Source organism: Amblyomma mixtum, chromosome 7 (genome assembly GCF_055824585.1).
Source record: "Amblyomma mixtum isolate Tamu chromosome 7, ASM5582458v1, whole genome shotgun sequence".
NCBI lineage: Eukaryota > Metazoa > Arthropoda > Arachnida > Ixodida > Ixodidae > Amblyomma > Amblyomma mixtum.
Genome location: NC_143018.1, coordinates 46,369,534 through 46,392,698, shown reverse-complemented (window position 1 = coordinate 46,392,698; position 23,165 = coordinate 46,369,534). Strand labels below are relative to the sequence as shown.

The 23,165-nt window shown below is 47.9% G+C and overlaps 1 protein-coding gene across 1 annotated transcript in view; it reads left to right on the top strand.

Annotated features, from left to right (window-relative positions):
* The window catches only part of Atg17 (autophagy-related 17), a 47,931-nt gene that overhangs the window by 1,374 nt on the left and 23,392 nt on the right, over positions 1-23,165 (top strand). Inside the window, exons 3-11 of the mRNA XM_089552446.1 lie at positions 229-437; positions 1,943-2,028; positions 5,108-5,223; positions 9,626-9,712; positions 11,511-11,625; positions 14,452-14,508; positions 14,581-14,751; positions 17,822-18,006; positions 22,831-23,017. Of these exons, the coding sequence (XP_089408572.1) occupies positions 229-437; positions 1,943-2,028; positions 5,108-5,223; positions 9,626-9,712; positions 11,511-11,625; positions 14,452-14,508; positions 14,581-14,751; positions 17,822-18,006; positions 22,831-23,017 (1,213 nt within the window). The remainder of the gene's footprint in view (positions 1-228; positions 438-1,942; positions 2,029-5,107; positions 5,224-9,625; positions 9,713-11,510; positions 11,626-14,451; positions 14,509-14,580; positions 14,752-17,821; positions 18,007-22,830; positions 23,018-23,165) is intronic.

Sequence of the window (23,165 nt, the reverse complement as noted above, 5' to 3'; positions counted from 1 at the left end):
GAATACGCGTACTTCACAGAGTGCATGTTCTGTCATTATAAAACGGTAGAAATTTCTCGTCACCATTCTTAGTTGGGATTCTTCCTCCATAAGCGCGATTCCATATGCACGATTTGGCAGGCAGTGGACAGTGAGTGCATTGTTATTGCTTCTTTCACATGACAAAGGCGTGAGGCTGTACCAGACCCAAAGTCGCTTGACACCATGCTCTTGTCTACTGTCTTTCAGTGTGGAACATCTCAAAACGGTGATTTCTCAGCGGTGCAACGTGCCGCCTGAAAAACAGGTGCTGCTCATTAGTGGGGGTGAAAGCCTGCAACCGGCAGCTTCAGTGGGCAGCTATAGTGCAGGCACAGACACCAACCCAATCTTCCTCTTCAACAAGGCTTCCATTGAGTCAGATTCTCTGGTCAGATCTGGCGAGCTTGTTGTGTCAGGTGAGCTTTGCCCCTTTACCCACAAACGAAGGTCGTGGTAAGTGCCAGAAACGTGTTGGACGTTTTACTTGCTGTGTCAAGCAACATCTGTCTGTCCATTTACCATGAATATTCATGCTTCGCAGCGCAACTGGGATGTCTGTTTTATTTATGAGCAGTGGGTTTTTATAGCCACCTATGCGTACTGTGTGGAATTTTGTTGGGCATTGTCGTTGTGCTTCAGTGTAGCTGCTATCGTCTTCATGAAACAAACTGAGTTAAGCGGAAAGCAGAAGCTAGGTGAATTCATGGTGTATGTCATTAAACTTTACACTTCCTTGTCAGGATATTAGGAATATACCTTAGGGTTGTGGTAAATGTGCTCAGTGTAGTAGCGGCCTGGTTACATCACGTAATGTTGGTCTAACGACATGTTAGTAGTAATGGTAGAATGACAGAACTATCTATTCACATGGGAGCCGTGAACAACATTGCTGTTCTCATTCTTGGTGTTAGTGCGTTAATTACTAGCAAGCCGAAGCACTCTGGTTACTAACTGTATTTGAAGCACATGTCTGCTGTACTGCTGTCGGAAAGTAATTTGCCTGTTTTTGATTGCAGCTCTGTGGTATATGCAGCTCATGATTCTTCCACTTGGTCTCAAAAAAAATTTATGTTGTCGCTTGCCAAAGAGAAAAGTTTTGCAAGCTTCAGAACACCTGAATGAGTTCTGAACTGTAGTGCAACTGTTGGTTAATGTCTCGTGTATGGACCAAGTGACATATTCTGCATCTAAAGAGTCCTGAGACAGGTGTTGAGGACTGAAATTGAGTGTGCACAGTGCTTTGAGCACACATCCCTATCATGCTAACCTATTTCTACTGTTTTCTATTCTATGAGGTGTTGGTATTTGCTGGCTTCAATGATCTTTGTGGTTACTGCACTGTAATAGTTGCCGCTTGCAGGAATTATCATCAAAGATGTTTCCAAACCAGTGCCTCATATATTTTTGTACATTGTGCTCATCACCCAGTTTCTACCAAGACCATATCATCAGCTTTCCGAAGAAGTAACCTATAGCACAAAAGTCTAGGATTATCTTCAGAATATTTAGTAAAATTCTTTTTGTGTGTTGTTAAAGAAGTAACAGGATTGTATGTTGGGGTAGTGTGTGTGCTTCCCTCGTGAAACAAGCAAAGTATAGTTACAGGAGCACAAGTCAAAATATATTGCAGCGTGCGTATATCTTCCTCCATTGCCTTGTGCTCCTGTCGATATGCTCTGCTTTACCCTAGAAAAGAAGGTTGTGTCTCACCTTGTGCAGGTCGCATGGGCATAAAGTGGGCCCGAGGGGGTGTAAGCCATATCCATGTTAATGCAGTATTTGTGCATATGTTTTGGAACGCTAGAGCTAGCTGCAGTGGATGGCTTATGCTTCTTTTTCACTTGTATGTCTCTGCATCGGACACTTGCAACTTTTCTCGGGAAAAGCAGCGGATAACGTTCTGTTCTTTCACGTGCTTCAGATCAGGATATGGCAGGTGAGGTGGAAGCGGTGATCGACTTGCAGCCTACGTTCACCACTGTGGTTGCAAGGACACAGCTTGCCCAGGTAAGGGAGCATCGCATTCTGCGCTGTTAAGTCATCCTTTACAGTTGCTGCTCTGCGATTGTGATCATAGCCATTGCGGAGAAGCATTTTTAATGCAGACTTGCAAGGCTGAGAGTTTGGAAGCTGACGGTGTTACCATGTGAAGTGAATGTGTATTTAAAAGCGCACCTTGCAGTGACCAATATCTCTTCCCATTGTTACGACATTCACTTCCCTCGTACTCAAAGGAAAGATTCTCTTTTTGTTATTATTTATACTCAGTAGCACACTGGCAAGTGGGGAAGAAAGAGGAGTCATGATGGATGATGATGGGGACAGAACGTGCGGATATATGCAATCATATGTTCAATGGATCTGACCACAGCTGCAAAGCCTGTGATGTGCAAGCAGCAAAGGAATGCCTGATGCGTCTGGAGAGGTTTCTAAGCCTCTGGCCAAGTGTCCAGTGTGTGATGCACTCCAGCGGCGTTTCGCTGTCAAAACGCTCCACAGGAATGGCCGACACCGGTCCTTTACATGCGTACATTTGGCAAACTGCGATTGCAAAGTCCGTAATCTCTGGCATGTGGCGAAGCAAAGGCTGGAGGGGCTTTACGTCTAGTTAAATAAGGGTATCGCTATAGAATAGCCATGCATGGTCTCGGTCTACGTTAAAGGCTCGTGTGGTGGTGCTCAGTGCTACATTGGGTACTGAAAGCGAGGTAACTGTGTTAAATGGCTGGTTGAGGCCAGCGGGACGTCAAACCGGAAAGGCAACAGGTGGCATCAAATCTCAAGCAGGAAGAACTTAAAGGTGCACTGAAGAGGAATCTGAACTCGTCTTTTTTGCCGCGAGAACTCGATCTACACGTTGCGAGCATTCTTAGGAGCTTCGATTTATTGCCCTGTGTGGCCGATTTCCCTAATTAAATCGAATTAACGTCCGGCTCCCACCTTTTCTTTTTAATTCTCCCCGTACGGTGGGCGGAGTCGACCAACGCGTGGAGTGCCTTGCAGCCAGCTCCGTGGAGGCTTTGCTTTCACTTTATTTTGTTTCTTTTAGGTTTCCGTGAATAAATAGTTTCATTCGCAGATAATATAGCCGCAAAATAAGCCCGCAGAAATAAAAATACGCCCGGACTATTTGCTTCTACGGACTACTACGTATTACTACGCCGATGGCAGAGCGGCAAGCTGCCACGTGACTGGCTGAAAGGCACTCCAAGCGTTGGTCGACTCCGCCCACCGTACGAGGGAGAATTTTTAAAAAAACGCGGGAGCCGGACGTTAATTTGATTTAATTAGGAAAATCAGCCACACAGGGCAATAATTCGAAGTTTCTAAGAATGGTCGGAACGTGCAGATTGAGTTCCCGCGGCAAAAAGACGAGTTCAGATTCCTCTTCAGTGCACCTTTAATTCTTTCGGCAGGTCATTATTTTGATTCGGAACAAATATTTTTTGGCCTTAGTAGTATATATCTTATATATCTAAGTATATATCTTAGTATATAAGTATATATAAGTATATATTAATACTATTAATTAATTAAGTATATAAGTATATAATGAAGTATATATTAATACTACTAATTAATTAAGTATATATATAAGTATATATCTTAGTAAGTATTTATCTGAGTATATATCTTAGTATATATCTTAGTATATATATAAGATATTTATATATCTTAGTAGTATATATATATCTCCTGTCAGAATGAAACTTTTTGCCGATGATTGTTTAATTTACTCTCCTGTGGCTTCCCCGGCAGATCAGATGTACATAAATAGATGTCTTCAGTCGTTAAACTCGTGGTGCCTGAAATGGGGTATGGAAATAAACTACCAAAAATCTAATTACATGCAAGTAACAAGGAAGCAGAATGTTATGATGTTTCGATACAATATCGGTGAAAATTCCTTAGATCAAGTAAAGTGTCTCAAGTACTTGGGAGTGACATTAACAAATAATCTTGACTGGCGCACCCATATTGAAAATGTCTATTTAAAAGCCTACCAGAAGGTCTGTTTCCTCAGGAGGAAGTTGCCGAATGCGACTAGAGAAATTAAATTGATTGCGTACAAGACGTTCGTGCGGCCAATAATAGAGTACGCAAGTGCAGTGTGGAGTCCTCATCAAAAGGGTTTAAAACGGAAACTGGAAAGATTACAAAGGATGTCAGCACGTTTTATATGCTCTAAATACCGCCGCAGTGATTCAGTCACAGCAATGCTAAAAGAGTGTCAGCTAGAATCACTAGAAGTAAGAAGACTAAAGCCGAAATTGAAACTTTTTTTTCTGATAATGAATGATAAAGTCAAAGTTAATAAACATCACTATGTTGCACCTCCCCTGAAGCGTTGCCCTCAGAAAAATCACAGTAAGGTATTACAACCTATTATTACACGTACTGATGTCTATCGCTACTCCTTTTTTCCCGATGCTGTAGAAATTTGGAATCAACTACCAAGTGACGTTGTGGACCAAACAGATGTAGACAAATTTGTGATAGGTGTGAACACGTTCCTGGAAGATTGCTGTGCAAATTTGTAATTCTGTGCATTTGAGTGTTTCTTTTTTTAGCGAAGAGAATTGCACTTGTGTCTGTATATGTTTCCCTCCCTGTAATGACCCTCATGCAGAGGGTTAACAGTATGAATAAATAAAAATAAAATATACAGGCCTCATGAAAGCCAGTTAGTTTAGCGGTGCACAGCACCGACTGTTAGTTTTCTACCGGTACACGATTGTCTGCACAGCTTTACAGTGGTTAGAAATTGTAACATCAAAGCACCAGGATACATCGGAGAGGCAGACGTCTCAGGGAGTGCAGGACCACCTCCTGTTGAGAACATGCTTATGTTGCTAGAAACCCAGGCCGTAAAATTTTATTACGAGGGACAAAAATTTTTCTGCGTGGCCAAGTGTGCAAGACGTGCTACTAGGTTGAAATGTTTGGAGAAATGTTATGCACTGCATTCACTAGGCCACATAAAATAGTGGGCTGTTTGTGATGTGAGGGGTAATAAATTTGCCTGTTACAAAAAAATTGCGCTAGGGTTTGCGGATGCAAGCTAAACATGTGCCTTTCTGTGCAGGATTTCTACGATCGTGCCCGGCAGGAAATGAGAACCTGTGAGGTCCTTGTTCATGAGCAGCACCTGCAGCAACAAGGCTGGGCAGCCGTTGTGGCTAACCTCGAGGACACGACCACGTAAGTCTCTCTGAGGACTTTACATTGGCACCCGTAAAGGGAGCCGACGAGGTCTCAGAATTCGACGAGCTGCGGTTGTGTAATCGAATTTGCGAGACTCACGGGTAAATGATGCAAAATCTCTTTGTGCTGTCATCTGAAATGGTGATGTAACTACCCAATAAAGCCGTGGTGGTGGTCAGGTTTCTCCAGAGTGCACAGCACCAGCCAGGAGCTGCAATGAGGACATTGTGTATGGTGGTTCTCCAGTGAAAAATACCAATGCCAGCGAAGGTAAAGCCCACGACACATTGTTTGGTTTGGTTCTATCGGTCGATGCACGGCAGGATGTGGGCAAAGACAGCGGAAGTGTGGAGTGTCAGCAACTATGACATCATCAGTCAGCTTTTCCGAACATTTTCGGGGCATTGAGGAGGAGCCTGCTGATTGTTGCGGCTTTAATCGGCGGTTGCGCTAGCATTTGAAATGGTAGCACAAAAATTACGAGGAACTTTAGCGGCTAAAGTGGTGAAAGGCGAAAGCCTGAGTACTACATTCTGCTACGCGATTGTTCAGTGCACATTCTGTTGGTGCATTAATTAACTGCCAATTAATGACGCTTAATCTTCGCCTTTAGGAGTGGAACGCGACAGCCTGTTGTAGCGCTGCCAGGCGGTCCACGGAACGCCACCACCCGTTCGGCGCGATGCGTTGCCCTTTGAATGCAACGCTTTTTGAGGAAAGGTTCTACATTGCTTTTTGAGGAAAGGAAATGTATGTGTGTCTCATACCTCGCTGTAACAGAAAGGGAGGAAGATGGGAGTGAACGAAGACACCACGCGCCTTTGTTCATTCCAAGCCATCGAGCTGGCATGGTGGAGAGGTAGCGTGCTCGTCTCGCACTCCTGAGACCGGGGTTCGATTCCCGAGCTCGCCCAACTTCCTACTCGGTTTTATTTATTTATCTGGTCTGACTAGGAAGGTTAATTAGGCTAATTGGTTAAGTAAGTCCCACTAACTTGGAGCATTACTATAGGAGGTATTCACATGACGTCATCCGCAAGGGGCGCTAGCGGCCGGCGCGGCATTCGCCATGTTGGTGGTCGCGCGCGTGGCCGCCGCAGCCAGCCGCAGCGTTAAATAGCCGGTGATGTGTGAAATGTGAGTGTATTTCGCGTCTCGCCATAGATAATTACTGTCCGGCCCGTAACACCGCGTTACTGAGAGGGTGTTCCGTGAACTGCGCCAAGCAGAAAAGAGCGGCCACGCTCAAAAGGTTCCACTTTGTGAAAAAGTCGGCGCGTAAGAAAGCGGAGGTGCCGGCGCAGTGTACAGGACTGCTGCCGCGCGTTGAGTTCACCGGTATCGAGGCCCACCTTGTGCACGGCTTAAGTTTGCAGGCAGGCCAAGGAATTAAAGGATATAAACCTATGAGAGGGTGCAATTACTTGACAACCGGGTGAGTCCAAGAGCCGTGATGAGGGTGCTGACGACCGCGGTGCCGACGGCCGAAGTGCCGTTTTTGAAGAGGTGAGTAATTCGAAGGGTCTGTTCACTTAGCTGTAGCTTGACTTGTCATCTCTATCTGCTGAAAGTGACGTGTTACTACTTAACCTAGCGGAATGGCTGCACACTGCGTTGCTGCGAAAGCGCGAGACGTCGTCTTGTGCTAACGAAGCAGCGCTACGTAGCTACAATCAAAACTGCAAAACATTCTCGCTGTGTGTGCCGTTCGTGCTGCGAGCGCATGGCAGTATTTGTTTCAACGTTCTGTCGTGTAAATAAGGCAGCTATGACGCTTTGCCTTTCTGCTGAAAGACCGTCTGAGAAGCGTCAGCAGTTCGCGGACTACAGGCGCTTGAATTATCAATTTCTGCGGTGGCAGTTTTGTAATTTCGGTAATTAATCGTGCTGTTTATCCACGATGTGCCCTGCATGCATGGCTCGCTGACAGTTATCAACTGATATTAAAAGCTGCAAGTCGTGTAGTACATTCTTGCGTGCTGCTCAGCCAGCCAGTTTTGCTGCCGAGTTGAGGCAGATCGGTTATATCACGGCGCAGAAGAATGCTGCTGCAAACTTCATGCACAGTACGCGCTCCAGAAAGATAAGTGGTCGCTGACGTATTCAACAACGTACAAATATGTTACGGATCACTAACAGTTCAGGCCGGGCACCTCACGGCGCACCGTGACAATGCGCGAGCTGGCCTGAAGCGACCGCAAACATGGCGCGCTTGCCGCGACGACGCTCGCACCATCTGGTAGCGTGGCCTCAGTGAATACCTCCTATACAATCCCTTTAATTGGTTGCATGGTTAGTAGCCAAAGTGCAATTGGCCCCGTTTGAAATTCGCGCACTGTGACGTCACGACCGTTTCGACCAATTGAAAAGCGTGACATTTTCTGTCGACAACTTCTGCTTACAACGATGAGGCATTAAAGGCTTCCGCCTTAATACTTGGCATGCTTTGCCTTGAAGGTTCATACATTTGAATCCTTGAATGTTGTTGAATTCCCCCCCCCCCCCAAAAAAACCATTTGAGCTTTCTTCTAAAGTGCTAGAGTGCCTGACCGAGATGGTATTCTTTGGTCCGCAGACCACTGTGACTTCAGCAGGGTGAAAAATTTCGAATCTTTTTTTTTTTTGTCCTGTTTTTTCACAAGGTTCACGCAGTGCCTATAATGTGCCAGCATTTTCTTCATCGGTTGAGGGAAAAGTTCATGACTGAATGCTGGTAGGAAGAGGGAACATGCTGTGTCCGTCTTAGCTTCAAAAAAATAAAAATAAATTCTGTGTTTGATGCCAATTCTTGGGGCACTTTGTTCAGTCTTAAATCAGTGCAGGCCTCAGTCACACTCAGCTTTAGTGTCGAGACCTGATCTGTCTCAGCCTGTCTGCTTTCTGATTTGATGTGATCATGGGGTTGTGGCTCGGCTCATACAAAGGACAGTGGTAACATTTTCAGGGAACTGCCATTTGGCATCGCCCTTGGTACAGTGGAACCTCGATTATACGACGTTCAGGGGACCGCGCGAAACCGTCGTATAATCCGGGTGTCGTATAATCGAAAATCAAAGAATGCGGCCAGTGGCGCTGGGCCTTGCGCCGAAAACTGTTGACCGGCTTCAAGCCCGCGGCAAGTACGCCAATCAGATTAAAAAAGACAAAACCCAGCATTTGTTTGAAACAGATTTGCAAAAAAATCTTTATTACCGTTTAAAAAAAATCGGTAATTTTTTTTTTTTTTTTGCACCTTTGCCCAACCTCGGCGCATCAACTTTCTTTCAAGGGCTGCCACGTCCGGCAGTAGGTAGTAGGTCGCCAACATCGTCGCGCGCGCAAGCAAAGCGCCGGATGTTGTCGACGCTCTGCAACACGTCCGCGTAACTAGGAATGGGAGCGCAAACCTCTGCATGGTTGTCCACTTCCTCTTCGTTGGAAGATTTATCGTGGGGCACAAGCATCCATTACTTCCATTACAAAAAGCGCCGTGGACGCCGCTGTCCTCGCTTGGGCGAGCGCGGCCTCGCCCGCTTATCTGTTTTTTCATCAGCGTCGGCTCCTGCGGACATCTGTTGCTGCGACCGACGCGCGTCTTATCTTTTCTCTTTATCTTTCCTCTGATCTTTTAACTCTCCTCGGCAGCGGTGGTGGCTTGGCTCACGCCAGTAGGTGGGCCCGTGCGCTTTCCTTTTCATCCTTCTCTCAGTCGCAACAACAACAGGCAGGCCGCGCCTCCTTGGGACTCCGACTGCACAGGCTCGAAGAAAAAGAGAGCAAGTGCACTTGGCGCCTCGGCAACGCTCTCTTCCGCGCAAAAACGGGGGTGCTTAGATTCGCATGCAAAGTTTTTTTTTTTTTTTTTTTTTTTCAGAAAATAGGGGGGGTGCTTAGAATCGCGAAAATACGGCACATCCCGGCCTGCGTTTGCTGACGACCTTTTTTTGACGGACGGTACGAGCCAGCCGTCGTACGAAGCGGGGTCCTTCTAAAATTTGCGTCGTATAACCGAGGTTTTTAATGCATTGTCTCTATGGGGGTTTTGCCGGGACCGCACAAATTCGTCGTAAAATGCGGGTCGTGGCATGACCGGGGGACGTATAATCGAGGTTCCACTGTAGCTGGCTGCCGTCCTCATGACCTAGAATCATTCACCACTGACATCCTTGCTGCCCGCGTGTTAAACGCCATAAAACCGAATAAAATCAAGACTACTACTGCTATTACTACTACTACTACTACTACTACTACTACTACTACTACTACTACCACTACTACTACTATATTAAGAGTTGGCATTCATTACATCGTGTTCAGTGTACAATGTTGCGATTAAGTGTGTCTGCAGTTAATGTTGTTCCAAAGTGTTCCTTCACCCATTCTGAAGTTTGGTTTTGTTCTTGCCCTTTACACTTTTCAGTGGATTGAGGAACAGTGCAGCAAGCCTTGAGCAGCAGTTAACAGAGTTTCTTCAAGGCCACAAGCAATACCTGGAGCTCCTCGAGAGGTGAAATTTGTCTCGTATTTTTCGTCCCATGCAGTTAAGCTCCCTCTTAGTAGCGTAGTTAGGAAATGCCAGGTTCCCTCTTTGTCTGTGTTGCATTCCTTGCATGTTTTATCGTTAAATGCCTCTGCAGCAAACACTTTTACAACGAACTGACTGTGCAACGAAGAATGTCGCAAGGTCTGACCAGACTCCTAGATCTCGCATGCATCTTGAATGCCACTGTATGTAGTGAGGGCATACCGGCCAACTCTCCAGGTTTGCCTGAGAGTCTCCCGAACTTCGATCAAACTTTTTGGATTGTATGAACACTACCTTATTTCGCCCGAAAAGCCCGAAAATGTTGCCGACTGTGTGTTTGAAATTATTTTGTCTGAAAAATGGTGAACCATAATTGCTAGCACATGCTGGCTATCGACCAAAGCCAGCGCGACCACAGCTACGGCTGCCAATTTTCGCCTTTCGAAAATTTGATATCTATTCCATACTTCATTAACAAGCTGCCAGCTTTTATATAAGGGACGATGCGTGTTTCTGAGCAGTCTTTAGAAACAAGCGAAGTCCGATAATTCTGTTTTTTGAAACTGAACAGCGTCTATCTGGTGCTGATGTCGTGGTGTGGGAAGCGCCATGTTTTTGAAATTCCTCATGATTTTGTACATTTCCGCGAGATTTTATGCCGTGTTTCCGGGTTGTTTGCCATTTTCCTCGCCACCCTTGGGGTGTGTTGCGGGAAAGTGACAGACAGGCAGAGAGGGTTTGACTCTGAGGGCGTGGTGGCCACCCACAGCCATTGGCGTTTTCACGTTAGAGAAAAGGAATGATGAAGTGTGTGGCCCGCTGTTGTTACATGCCGGAATCTGAGATCTAGGTAGTCATCTTCGAAGCCCATAAGGATGAAATGTGCAGTTCTGTTGCGCAAGTTAGAACTCTGGGCAAGAATGGCAGTGCTCGTGGACAGCCTGTGTTGTTACGTGCATCGCTCGTGAAAGTACGGAAGAGTGCTCAGTCTTTCAGAAATGGTCTGCTGTGAGTTCTTGCGGCGATCTGCACAGCTTGTGAACAAATTAGTTGTAGGCACTTGCTGTTGTCTCAGCATGTGACACGGCGCTCGGAAGAAAAAAAAAAACAGGCACCATAGACTACTGGAGCATCCTGACTACAAAACTTATGTTGGCGAAGTGCCACCTCATTTAAGAAAGCCTTCATAAAACGTGCTGCGGAAAATTTTCTGAAGTGAACAAGTCAATCCTGAGCAAGTCAATCCTGAACAAGTCAATCCTGAACAAGTCAATCCTGAACAAGTCAGTCAGTAGAGATCGACTAACACGGGAGGTAGTGGAAGCATGCCCCCTGTTATCTTTGAAATTTTGACGTTGGCAGGTTGTAAGGATTACGACAGAGAAATGGCCTGTTAAAGCGACGCATTGCCCGCATTCTAGGTCTTGAACTGTTGGTTTACAAAGAATACGCACTGCACAGCTGATGGGTGCATCCTGCTGCCAAGCTTCGGGAATCTATGAATGCTTGCACCACTTGTAGCTCAGCGCTATGAGCGTGGCAACTGACATTTATGTCTCAGTGGATGAAGAGGTTCTTGTTTGTTAACGAATGGTGTCTACAGCATCGTTGCCTACAGCTTGATTGTTCTGGCTTTTTTCGCATGCCCTTTGGGTCTAAAGAATCTGTCGGCAACTGTATACCTCCTTTGAGCTCTGAAGTTTTCTGCCTCTGATCCTTTCGTTTCCTGCTTTTTTTGTTGCCTTGATGAAGTCGTGTGCGTTCTCACACTGCTGTGCAGCTTGGACGAAGACATCAAGCTCCTGGGCAAGATACCCGTGCTTCCGGCACTTCTGTCGGCTGAGCCACATCAAGAGCAGTCGACCGTGATGCTGCTAGACTGGATCAACTCCAAGGTGAGGGGAACTGGGGGACAGGTTTTGCTTCACAACCATGCTTTCAGTTTGTAGGGATTGTTCTCATATGCGATGCTTGTAAGCTGATATAATGCAGCGTATCCTGCCTGCTTGTGCAAAGCTTGGTTTCCTCAATGGGGCTATGACTAGCCTGTTATTTTTCTATCTGATATATGAAACGTGCATTCTGGATCATTCCAGTTGTATGCAACTCAGGATGTCGATCCCAAAGCTTCAGTTATGGGAGCGTACCGTATTTACTCGCATAATAGGCGCACCCCTGGTTTGGGCACGAAAAATCAGATTTTTTTTTATTTCCGCGCATAAAAGGCGCACCCCGAACTTGGCACTGTGATTAGTACTGTATTTACCGTATTTACTCGCGTAATAGGCGCACTCGCATAATAGGCGCACCCCTAGTTAGGGCGCGAAAAATCAGATTTTTTTATTTCCGCGCATAATAGGCGCACCCCGAACTCTGCACTGTGATCAATACTGTATTTACACGATTGCAAGCCGACGCCTCGCCACCCCCCGCTTCCCAATCTTTATTTTAACAAAGTTTTTGCTGAAGTGACTACTAGTCCCTACTAGTGCTGCTGCCGTCGCAGCTGCTGCGGACCCACAGCACGTACAACGACATCGCGTAGAACAGCTGCACGCAGTTTTCAGGGATGCTCACTTTAAACGTCTGTTTGGAAAGCTTCATCTCCAGCCGGAAACGTTCCCGACTTAGGCCCACGAAAACCTCGGCGCTTGGAGTCGCGTACGAAAATTTAAAACATACTTGAAGGAATTGTTGAGCGCTAAAAAACCACGGGAAAAGGACAAACACACGGGACGCCGCAGTCGCAACTGCCGCACTTCTCGGCCACACTTCTCGGCCACGTCGTATTTTCCGACCTGCCGCATGCTTGCCGTGTTCGTGAGCTAAAACAGCAACGCTCCGCGGCAAAGCCATAAACCACGATAACTATCGCACTACCGCAAATCCCGGCACTTGACAGCAACAACAACAACAAAAAAAAACGAGCTGGAGATGTTGATGGCGATATAGATATCGAAAGCTCGCGGCGGAGGAAAACGATGATGATGATGAACTTGGCCTTGGGCGCCCTCCGTGGGCGGGGTCTGAAAGCTCCTGTGCACGTGTGTGGCCTCCGCGATCAAGTGCCCGTTGCGCGCAGCCGGAGCCGATTGCGGAGGCCTCGGCGCGTGCATTCCGAAGGCTATTCCCGCGTGTGTCGCGGAAAGTTTCGGTGCGGCCCTTACACGGATCTTTTTTTTTTTAACATTTTCTTCGCGAAAACGGGGTGCGGCCCGTACACGAGTGCGTTTACGCGGTATGTTCAATTTTGCGAGTCGAAAAATTTCCGGAAATTTTACCCCGCGTAATAGGCGCACCCCGAACTTTGAGCCGGATTTTCTGGCAAAAAAGTGCGCCTATTATGCGAGTAAATACGGTACTCGATTGCAAGCCGACACCTCGCCACCCCCCCGCTCCCCAATCTTTATTTTAACAAAGCTTTTGCTGAACTGACTACTAGTCCTCACTAGTGCCGCTGCGGACCCACAGCACGTACAACGACATCGCGTAGAACAGCCGCACACAGTTTTCAGGGATGCTCACTTTAAGCGTCTTTTTGGAAAGCCTTATCTCCAGCCGGAAATGTTCCCGACTTAGGCCCGCGAAAACCTCGGCGCTTGGAGTCTCGTACGAAAATTTAGGGACGTACTTTTGCGCCATTAAAATCAATATAACTAACTAACTAAAATTTAGGGACGGACACCGCAGTCGCAACTGCCCCACTTCTCGGCCACGTCGTATTTTCCGACCTGCCGCACGCTAGCCGTGTAGCTGTTAAGGTGCTTGGCCGTCGAGCTAAAACAGCAACGCTCCGCGGCAAAGCCATAAACCACGATGAACTATCGCGCTACCGCAGATCCCGGCACTTGACAGCAACAAAAAAACAAAAAAAAAACGAGCTGGAGATGCTGATGGCGATATGGATAGCGAAAGCTCGCGGCGCGGCGGAGGAAAACATTGATGATGATGATAAGCTCTAAATCGGGCGCCCTCCGTGGGTGGCGGCTGGAAGCTCCTGTGCGCGTGTGTGGCCTCCGCGATCAAGCGCCCGTTGCGCGCAGCCGGAGCCGATCGCAGAGGCCTCGGCGCGTGCATTCCGAAGGCTATTCCCGCGTAAGTCAGGAAAGTTTCGGTGCGGACCTTACACGGATCTTTTTTTTTAAATATTTTCTTCGGGAAAACGGGGTGCGGCCCGTACACGAGTGCGTTTACGTGGTGTGTTCAATTTTGAGAGTCGAAAAATTTCCGGAAATTTTACCCCGCGTAATAGGCGCACCCCGAACTTTGAGCCGGATTTTCTGGAAATAAAGTGCGCCTATTATGCGAGTAAATACGGTAGATTGCACGTAGTGCGTTGAACCTCACTGTGGTGTGTGTTGGGTTTACGGTTTCAGGAATAATGTGGTGGGGATTTCAGCTGAGGGAGGGATTATTGGTTGTCACTGCGATTTACACCACCTCAGGGGATTCCTCCCAAGTACTTTGAATGAACACGATTCCCACCTAAAGTTATTGAATATAATTTGGCCTTGCCCTGTCAACTGCCAGCCCTCCTGGTTAGCTTATTTGGTGGAACAACTACCCCATTTAGGCCGGGGTGGTGCATGGTTTGAACCCTGGCCCATATTGAATCTTTCAACTGCACAGTTCCTAGGAAAGCTATGTAGCTATCCTGCATCGCAGTGTGGCTGCGTTGAGGTGGATGCTAATTAGCAATTCCTCCCTGTCTAATGTTTCAGGAGAGCAGAACCAGCTTGAAGGAAATGGCCGACCAGTGCAAGAGCAGCCTGAAGCTGGTTAGTACCACCTCTTTGCCACAGTTTAGCGCCATGTCAGAGTGATGGTTTCTCATTGACCCCTTCGCCCAGCTCGAAGAAGGGGGCCTGGCGAAGTGCCGAGGCGAGGTGCAGAGGATTCTCGAGCTGGTGGACAACCAGGACATGCTGGAGATCCGTGGCGTGGAGGAGTGGCTGTACAATCTGGAGGAGCTTATGCACAGGGCACGCAAGCTAGTCCAGGACCAGCAGGAACACATGCAGGTCAGCGGCCCTCTTGCCTTGCCTTGCCCTTGATTGGTCAGCCTGGCGTGGTGGCTCAGTGGCTTTGGGATTTGGCCACTGATACCAAGGATGCAGGATAGAAGCTCGGCTGCGGCGGCTGTATTTCGAAGGAGGCAAAATGTAAAAGTGCCCATGTATGTGCGATGTGTCGGCACGTGCTGGTCTAAGTTAGACTGTAGCCCCCCACTACAGCTTCCCTGATAGCCCATGTGTCGCTGTAGCCCAACAGATCATAAAACTTCTATCACAATCCGTGAAATGGACCAGTTTCCGGGCTTTTTAGCAATCGCCTCATTTGGCTGCTGCATGTATACCGTATTGACTCACATAATAGGCGCACTTTTTTTTCCAGAAAATCCGGCTCAAAGTTCGGGGTGCGCCTATTACGCGGGGTAAAATTTCCGGAAATTTTTTGACTCGCAAAATTGAACATACCGCATAAACGCACTCGTGTACGGTCTGCACCTCGTTTTCCCAAAGAAAATATTTTTTTAAAAAATCCGTGTAAGAGCCGCATCGAAACTTTCCACGACCGTCGCGGAAATAGCCTTCGAAATGCACGCGCTGAGGCCTCCACGATCAGCTCTGGCTGCGCGCAACGGGCGCATGATCGCGGAGGCCACACACGCGCACAGGAGCTTCCAGATGCCGCCCACTGATGGCGCCCGAGGCCAAGCTCATCGTCATCAACTTTTTCCTCCGCCGCGAGCTTTCGCTATCCTTATCGCCATCAGCATCACCAGGTCCAGTTTTTTTGTGGCTGTCAAGTGCCGGTATCTGCAGCAGCGCGTTAGTTCATTGTTGCTGTGGTTTTGCCGCCGAGCGTTGCTGTTTTAGCTCGACGGGCAAGGACCTTAATAGCTGCACGGCTGGGAGTTTGCTCTCGAACACGGCTAGCGTGCAGCAGGTCAGAAATTTGACGTGGCCGAGAAGTGTGGCAGTTGCGACTGTGGCGTACCTAAATTTTCGTACGCGACTCCAAGCGCTGAGGTTTTCGCGGGCCTAAGTCGGGAACGTTTCCGGCTGGAGATGAAGCTTTCGAAACAGACGTTTAAAGTGAGCATCCCTGAAAACTGTGTGCGGCTGTTCTACGCGATGTCGTAGTATGTGCTGTGGGTGCGCAGCAGCTGCGACGGCAGCAGCACTAGTGAGGTCTAGTAGTCAGTTCAGCAAAAACTTGGTTAAAATAAAGATTGGGGGGGCGGGAAGAGGAGTGGGGGCGGTGAGTCGTCGGCTTGCAATCGTGTAAATACAGTATTGATCACAGTGCCAGGTTTGGGGTGTACCTATTACAGTGCAGTCCACTTATAACGATACCACATATAACAATATATCGGTTATAACGATAAGTTGACTTAAGAGTATCAACTTATGCATTGAGGCTATGGAAAAAAAAGCCATATATAACGATATGTCCGTGACCGAATATCGGATACAACGATCAGAATTTTTTCTTCTGGACATCGTTTTCCATGCTGAGCGTGACATTCGCAGTGCAAAGTTTCCTTGAACGGTGCCGAGATCGGGCGAAAACTTCGGATGCGCGAGTTCGCCATGCCTGCCGCCATTTTTTCCGTGCGCGCCGATTGCGAAAGCCACGGAGAGCGAGCCGTGGCCTCCGTGATCGTGGCGCGCGCCGCCGCCGGAGGAGATCGCGGCGGCCACAAGCGAGCATCGCGAGTTGGCGTAAGTGCCGCAAGATGGCGCGAGTTGGCGTAAGTGCCGCAAGATGGCGCGAGTTGCTCCGCGTGTCCGCCGCATCGCCTAGGCTACGGAAGACGATGGGAAAGAGAGAGAGAAAAAAAAAACGAAGCGGGGGCGCCCTTCACCCCTTCGCGCGCCTGTAAGAGATGAGAACAAGCGCAGTGCCTGCAGCCGATGAAAGAGGGAGAGGGAAAAAAAGAGAAGCGGGGCGCCCCTCGCGCGCCTGTACGAGAGCAGAACAAGCGCAGTGCCTGCAGCCGTTGGATGCCGGCGTGATCGCCTATTTCAAAGCATTGTATCGGCGACGCGTACTGGAATGGCTAATTTTAGCGACCGATCGTGTTTCTGGCACGTCAGAGCAGGCCGCAGACTTGAAGATCAAACTGCTTCAAGGAGGCGGGCTTTGTGCGCCAGGACGAAACCCCCCCTGACGTGGAAACTGATACGGTGGAAGCTGCGGACATTACTGAGCTCTGGGAGCACGCCGCAAATGTTGACGAAATGAATGGTACGTCCATGGAGGAGTTCCTAAGTGCAGATAGTGCTGCTACGTTCTGCGAGGAGGTCACCGAGAATGTGTTGTCACGGCAGAGTGCGGCGGCAGCAGCGACAGCGACGACGAAACTGACACTGGCCCACCTTCGACACTGATGACTACGCAAAGTGCGCTGTGCAAGATAGAATCACTGATCGACTTTATGCACGCGAAAGGGTTGCCGCCAGTGTACGCGCAGCAGCTGGATGCTGTGCACACTGCAGTAGTGTAACTGCAACTGCCACGCAAGCAAGTGCCCGTATCAAATTACTTTAGCGCACCTAACGCTTGAGGCACTTGTTAAACGTGACGAATAAACGCGTTGTTTCACAAATCGTACGTTCTGCAATTACTGTTCTTCAGCGCAAGTGTAAAACTTGAGTCAGGAGCTACAGAGGTAAGTTTGGCAGCCATTTTTATGACAGTCCAGATATAGCGATGATCGGTTATAACGATCGTTTTTTCCGGATTTTTCGATATCGTTATAAGTGGACTGCACTGTATGCGCGGAAATAAAAAAAAATGATTTTTTGCGACCAAACTGGGGGTTCGCCTAATATGCGAGTAAATACGGTAAATGGCATACAAGTGCAACTTTCGCTTTTACAAGTGGGGTCTCAAGCCGCCAACTAGTAAAAGGTATACGCTGTGGTTGCCGCGTCCTGGAGATTTTTGTCCCTGATAATACATGTGCGCAGCACACAACTCTTTCAAGCCTACTAGCCGATGTAGTGCCTTTGCTTGTGCCGACTGCATGGCGTCTCCCCATTCCTCTGTGCCTGACGTTTCCCCGTGGGGCTGCTTGTGCAGGCGTTTGTGCAGAACCAGTCGAGCTTCTCCCGCCTCAAGGACCCCAGTGTGCTGCCCGACCTGAGCGAGAGCCACGTCAAGCAGCTGAAAATCATGCTGCAGAACCACGAGGGGCTGCGGGACATTCGGCGTCGCTGCGTCTCTGCCAAGGATGAGCTGTCCAAGAACCTCAAGGACAGGCTGCGGTGAGGAGGGGTTGCTTTGCTGTCGCCTCTTCAAGAATGGAAACTGTGGGAAGAAACTCAAGTGTCCAGCACATGCGCAGAAGAGCTCTAGCTCTCGTATTTCTATCTTAAATTTGGTGTTGTGGGTTTCGGGAAGACATTTGTAAGATGTTAGGCTGGTAAAGGGACCACACATTTATTGTTCCTCTCAAACAATATGGCTACTCGTGTGCACGTGCTTCACGTGTAGCTCACACGCTCTGCTTCTTCATTGCTATGCTGATGAAAACAGGCTGCATAGATCACAAACACAAGTTTACGGGTGGGGCAGGGCAGAATTGGCTGTGCTGCTGGTTTTACTAATTTTGCCTGTTTAGAGTGTACTTTAGGCTAAAAGATGCTTCTGCATTCACAGCACACAAGGACCTTAAGTGCTCATCGTAACTAATGCTGCTACGTGACATTTTACGTTTAGCTATGCTGAACTGTTTCCTATTTATTTATTTTTTTGTGAGTAAAGCTGTGAGTTCTTGGTCTCCAAGCCACCAACAATCATTAATTTGTTGTTCTGTGTGTTTGTGCTAGACCACAGGTTCCCGAAAGTGGGCTTCGTCCTTAGAGGGCTTTTTGAGATTTCTGAGCACTTATTCCATTTGTGTTTCAAACCTTCGCATAGCAACAGTGGTAGCAGCTGCCACAGTTTGCTAGGGCTTAAAGGAGGCCAGAACACACACCTTTACACAGCACCATCATTGGCATCATCCTCTCTCCTTCTCTAGTGCATTTGAGGCTGACTTTGCACCACACTGGGTCTGTGGGGAAAAAAAAAAATATATGTATTCGCATGCCCCTACTCAGCAGCTTTTGAAAGCCATTGGGGTTACCTTAGGCTAGAAAGGTTCACAACTTCTTCTCTTAAGGGGGGACACGGCTCTTTGCGGCCGAAAATTGGTCAAAAAATCGCATTTTCAATCTTTCCATTTTCGCGATCCTGAGGTGATTGCGCAGCTATCAACAAATTTTCGTTGAAAAATACTTCCTAATTCATGAGTTATAGCGTTCCAAAGACGTGAAACCGCGCGCGCGGCCCTTTAAATTGAGGTCTAATCGCACCGAACTTTGACTACAGAGGCTAGAAGGTTTTCCTAGTGTCGCGACCGGGCCGGCGCAGCTGAAATAACTTGCTATGCTCAAGGCAGATGGCGCTGCCGCCCGCTGGCGTGCGGGCGGGCGCAAGAAGCCCCTAGGGTATTGCTCGCTGGTTCAGTCGGTTGATCGTGTGTGGGTTGCTATCACTGCTTTGACAAGGCGTTAAAGTGTTAAATACGGTGCAAACACTGGCATAGGTTCTCTTCTCATTTAGATTCGACACGGACTAGCTGTAACACCGACAGTGTGCCGCGGCAGGAGCAAATGCAAGCGTCACGTCGGGCCTCACCTACTGCGCCGTAAAGAAGCGTAAAAACGCATTTTGTACATGATACCGAAATGAGAAAAGGAAGCGGCACAAATTGCAGGGTGGAACGTCTTTATTACACAAGGTTCCATGACAACATATGCCTTTTTTGTGCGAAGTGCCCTGTGCGAGACTACTGACAGCGCCTCATTTTCAGCAACTTTTTCTTTTCTCGTTGCGCGCCGCGCTCTTTGTTTACCGACTTTACAAGGAAATGCATCCTAGTCAAGGCGTAAAACTTGACCACTTCTGTCGTAATTCGACGTCCATGCTCTGCGCAGCCCACACCTTGAAGCTCACGTCCCTGAAGAAAATGCAGAAAGCTGACCATGCTATCTGCGTGTAGCTCATTGCGGCTGAAAAACACCGTAAATGCGTCCTCAAGCTTAGCTATGAGCTGTTCAATTGGCCTTGATGGATAAACTAAGCCTCCATGGTAAAAATTTCGAGTAAGTGAGGCATTGTTGTTTGACTCGATCGGCTTGCAAAGGCGAAGTGCTGAAACAAGTTGCACATTCGGGGCAAGGAAATATTTTAAGGATTTTTCTTACAACATACCCAGCTGCATAAAAAATTAGTCTGCTGGCACTTTTTTTGTCTACACAGCCCTGATGATCGCTCAGGCTGCTGTGCTCCTCGAGCAGCTCTGCAGCAGAAGCCAAGTTTCCGCCATCCAGTAAATTATCGACAATTTCAGTTATTCGTTCATTTTTTTCTTTGGGAACATCAGATGGTTGCAAGAGGGCAGTCACGACTTCTGCAGGTACGTTTGCTCCTTTTGGAGGCTTTGCGAGGCTGTAGAAAGAAAGGTTGTTGATAATTATCAAAAACTGCCCCATAGTTGGATGATCATTGCAACCGAAGCACTGGCGCACAATCCCAAATACATTCTCCATCCTGTCTTGGCTTAGGTTTGCAGTCAACAAGTACTTGTATTGCAGCGACGTGGTCAGGTATTTTACAAGCGACAGTGTGCTTTGCAGCGTTACACGCAGCCCAAGGGCAGTTCCTGCACTTAAAAAGCCGCCACCATACTGTGCAGCATGTTCCTCCCATTCCTTGAGAAAAACAATGAACTCATCCAAAAACTGTGCACTTGAATCGGCACGAAGGCCTTTTGATGGCATTCTAGATGACATTATAAAAATTAGTCTTTCCATTAGTTTTACAAACCGTTCTGTCGGTTCGATGTTTCTGACGTTGTCCCTTTGCAAATGGTCCCGGTAAAAGAAAATAGCCTTTAGTACCTCCTGACTGAACAGCTGAAATGCAAGGTTTACTCGCATTTTTTCGAATGCGTTTGGATGCACATGTGATTGCGTGATGTGTGGCATCACCTTCAACATACCTTCAATGTCACAAATCGCCCGCGCGCACTTGCCAACTGGCTGGGCGAACGGCGCGGCTTGCATAGCGCGCCAAAAGCCGCACGCCTGGCAGCTGCAGCGCCACCTACGTTGTGCATCCAAACCGGTTTCACAGGGGCCCCTTGAAACGGCGGCCGTTCACGACACTAGGAAAACCTTCTAGCCTCTGTACTTTGACTGCCCGCAGTTCGAAAAATACGCGCTCCGCCGGCGCCATTTTGGTTTCGTTTGAAAGGTCTCGATTCAGGCTATTTCCATACTCCGGTTGGCAACTATGAGCAAGCCCAAGCAGCGGCAAACAAAGAAACAAAATTGAGCAAAACGCGCTCTGCTATTGGTTCTCAAAATCACGTGACCAAAATGGCGACTTTTGGTTGGTTGACGGCGTCGACCGTTTGCAGCCCGGCGCCATTTTGTGTGGGTCGGGCAGTCCCACTGTCACGGCGAAGTGAGGTTTGTGGGGCGCTAAGCGCGAAATATTTCAATTTACGCAAGTCTTAGTCTAAAAGCACTAAAAGATATTGATCCAAAGCGCGCTGGGAACGCTGTATCGTTGCATCCTTGTGTCTACATTCAGCAGCCACGCTCCAGGACAGTCCAATAACGCCGTAACCCCCCATGCTTAGCGTGACAGCGAGGATTGAACACTCATCCTGCAGGAGCGAATGGTATAGATAGGAAGCAAGCAGATAGGAAGCGAAGCGCGTTGTGTAGGCTGCATCGTCTCCCGTTATCTATAATCAGCCATGCGGCCCCGACGCGTTATCTACAATCATACAATCAGCGATAAAGCGCGGAGGCTTCCTGATGACCTGATAATGCCAGCGCTGCTTATCAGGGCGATTCCTGCCACGTACAGACAGCGTAATTGTGACTGTGCAGATGAAAAAGCGATACCTAAGCAGCTTCCGTTGACAGCCAGCACCAGCACGCGCGATAGATCGAGATCTCCGATAAACCTGATGACACGGCACCAGCGGGGGGCCGCGAAACGGCGTCCCTCAAAGCGGGGAATGGGAAACCTTGACGAAATAAATTTGCTTCTCAATGTTTTGGGGGGCAAGATGAGCAAAGAGCACGTATCGTTTGTTAGGGGCTGACTGCAATCACAGCGCCGTTGTGAGGCAGAATCGCGCGCTGCAGCTTGGGGGAGGTCACAGTGCAAAGGCACTCCTCCAAACAATGCCATCTATTCGCCGGTAATTTGCTTGTTGCAACCGCAGTTATGTCGACGGGAAATGGTGCTTTTATATCAGAAACCAGCCAGAACTCACTTCAGTGATTTCTAGTTACCCTTAGTGCCACAAAAATAATGCCAAAAACGTTTTTTTCGATTTCTCAAAACTGAAATTTTGGCATGCACAGAATTTTGGAGGAGCGATATCTCCAATTCTATATTAGCTATTACTACAATTCTTTTTGTGCTAGAAAGATAAATGCACAGGTTGTGCAATAAGGCTAAATTTAAACTACTGCTTCCTCAGGAAAATTTTGGAAATAAATTGTTTGTCTCAGTAGTCAAAATGAGCTTTTTCTCTGTAATGTTTGACCAGCTGTAACTTTCGTCCAAGTCGTCCTAGAATGCTCATTTATGCCTTATTGCACTCCTTGGTGATTCTAGATCATTTATAGATAGTAATCTTCTCCACAAGGTCTTATGTTAATTAACCAAACTTCCTCCAAACAAAAGACATATTTTTCATGATACGGTAAATACAAAACTTACTGCTGCAGGGGGAAACTGTTTGCAGTTTTAGAATCAGCACATGAAAATGTACAAACAGTGAAAATTTGGTGTAAATCTGTCCATAAATAAAAAAAATAGTTCTAAGAGGGGTGTCCCCCCTTAATGTCTGCCTCGTGAGCGTTGTTAGCATTCGTGCCCAGGTTAAGCAGCGAGAACATAGATCTCATTATCCTTTACTGATTTCATTACCAATTGCATTTTTTTTTACCCATGCGGCTGTTTGGGTACTCCAGGTAGATTTATACCAGTCACCTTGCCTGCCCTTTCCCATGCAGGTGGATAATCTACGTGGAGAAGGCCATCTCTGAGGTGCAGCTGCACCATGTGTTTTGCTTGGAGTCCACCAGGCGGCTGCGCAGGCAGCTGGAGATATGCCGCCAGATCCACGTGGCCCCGCACACGTACCTTCGTGCTGTGGCCGAAGTCATCAGGCGCCGCCACTTCTCCTGCCAGTTCCTGCAGGCAAGCACCCTTGCCTCTTCCTCTTCCCTTCCTGCGTCTGGGAGGTTTAGAACAGTGGACACCCACTTTTGTTCCTGGTCGGCTAGAATGTTTCAGACAATTGAGGCACGTTTATACTCTGACATAACACACATGCACACGGCTTGAC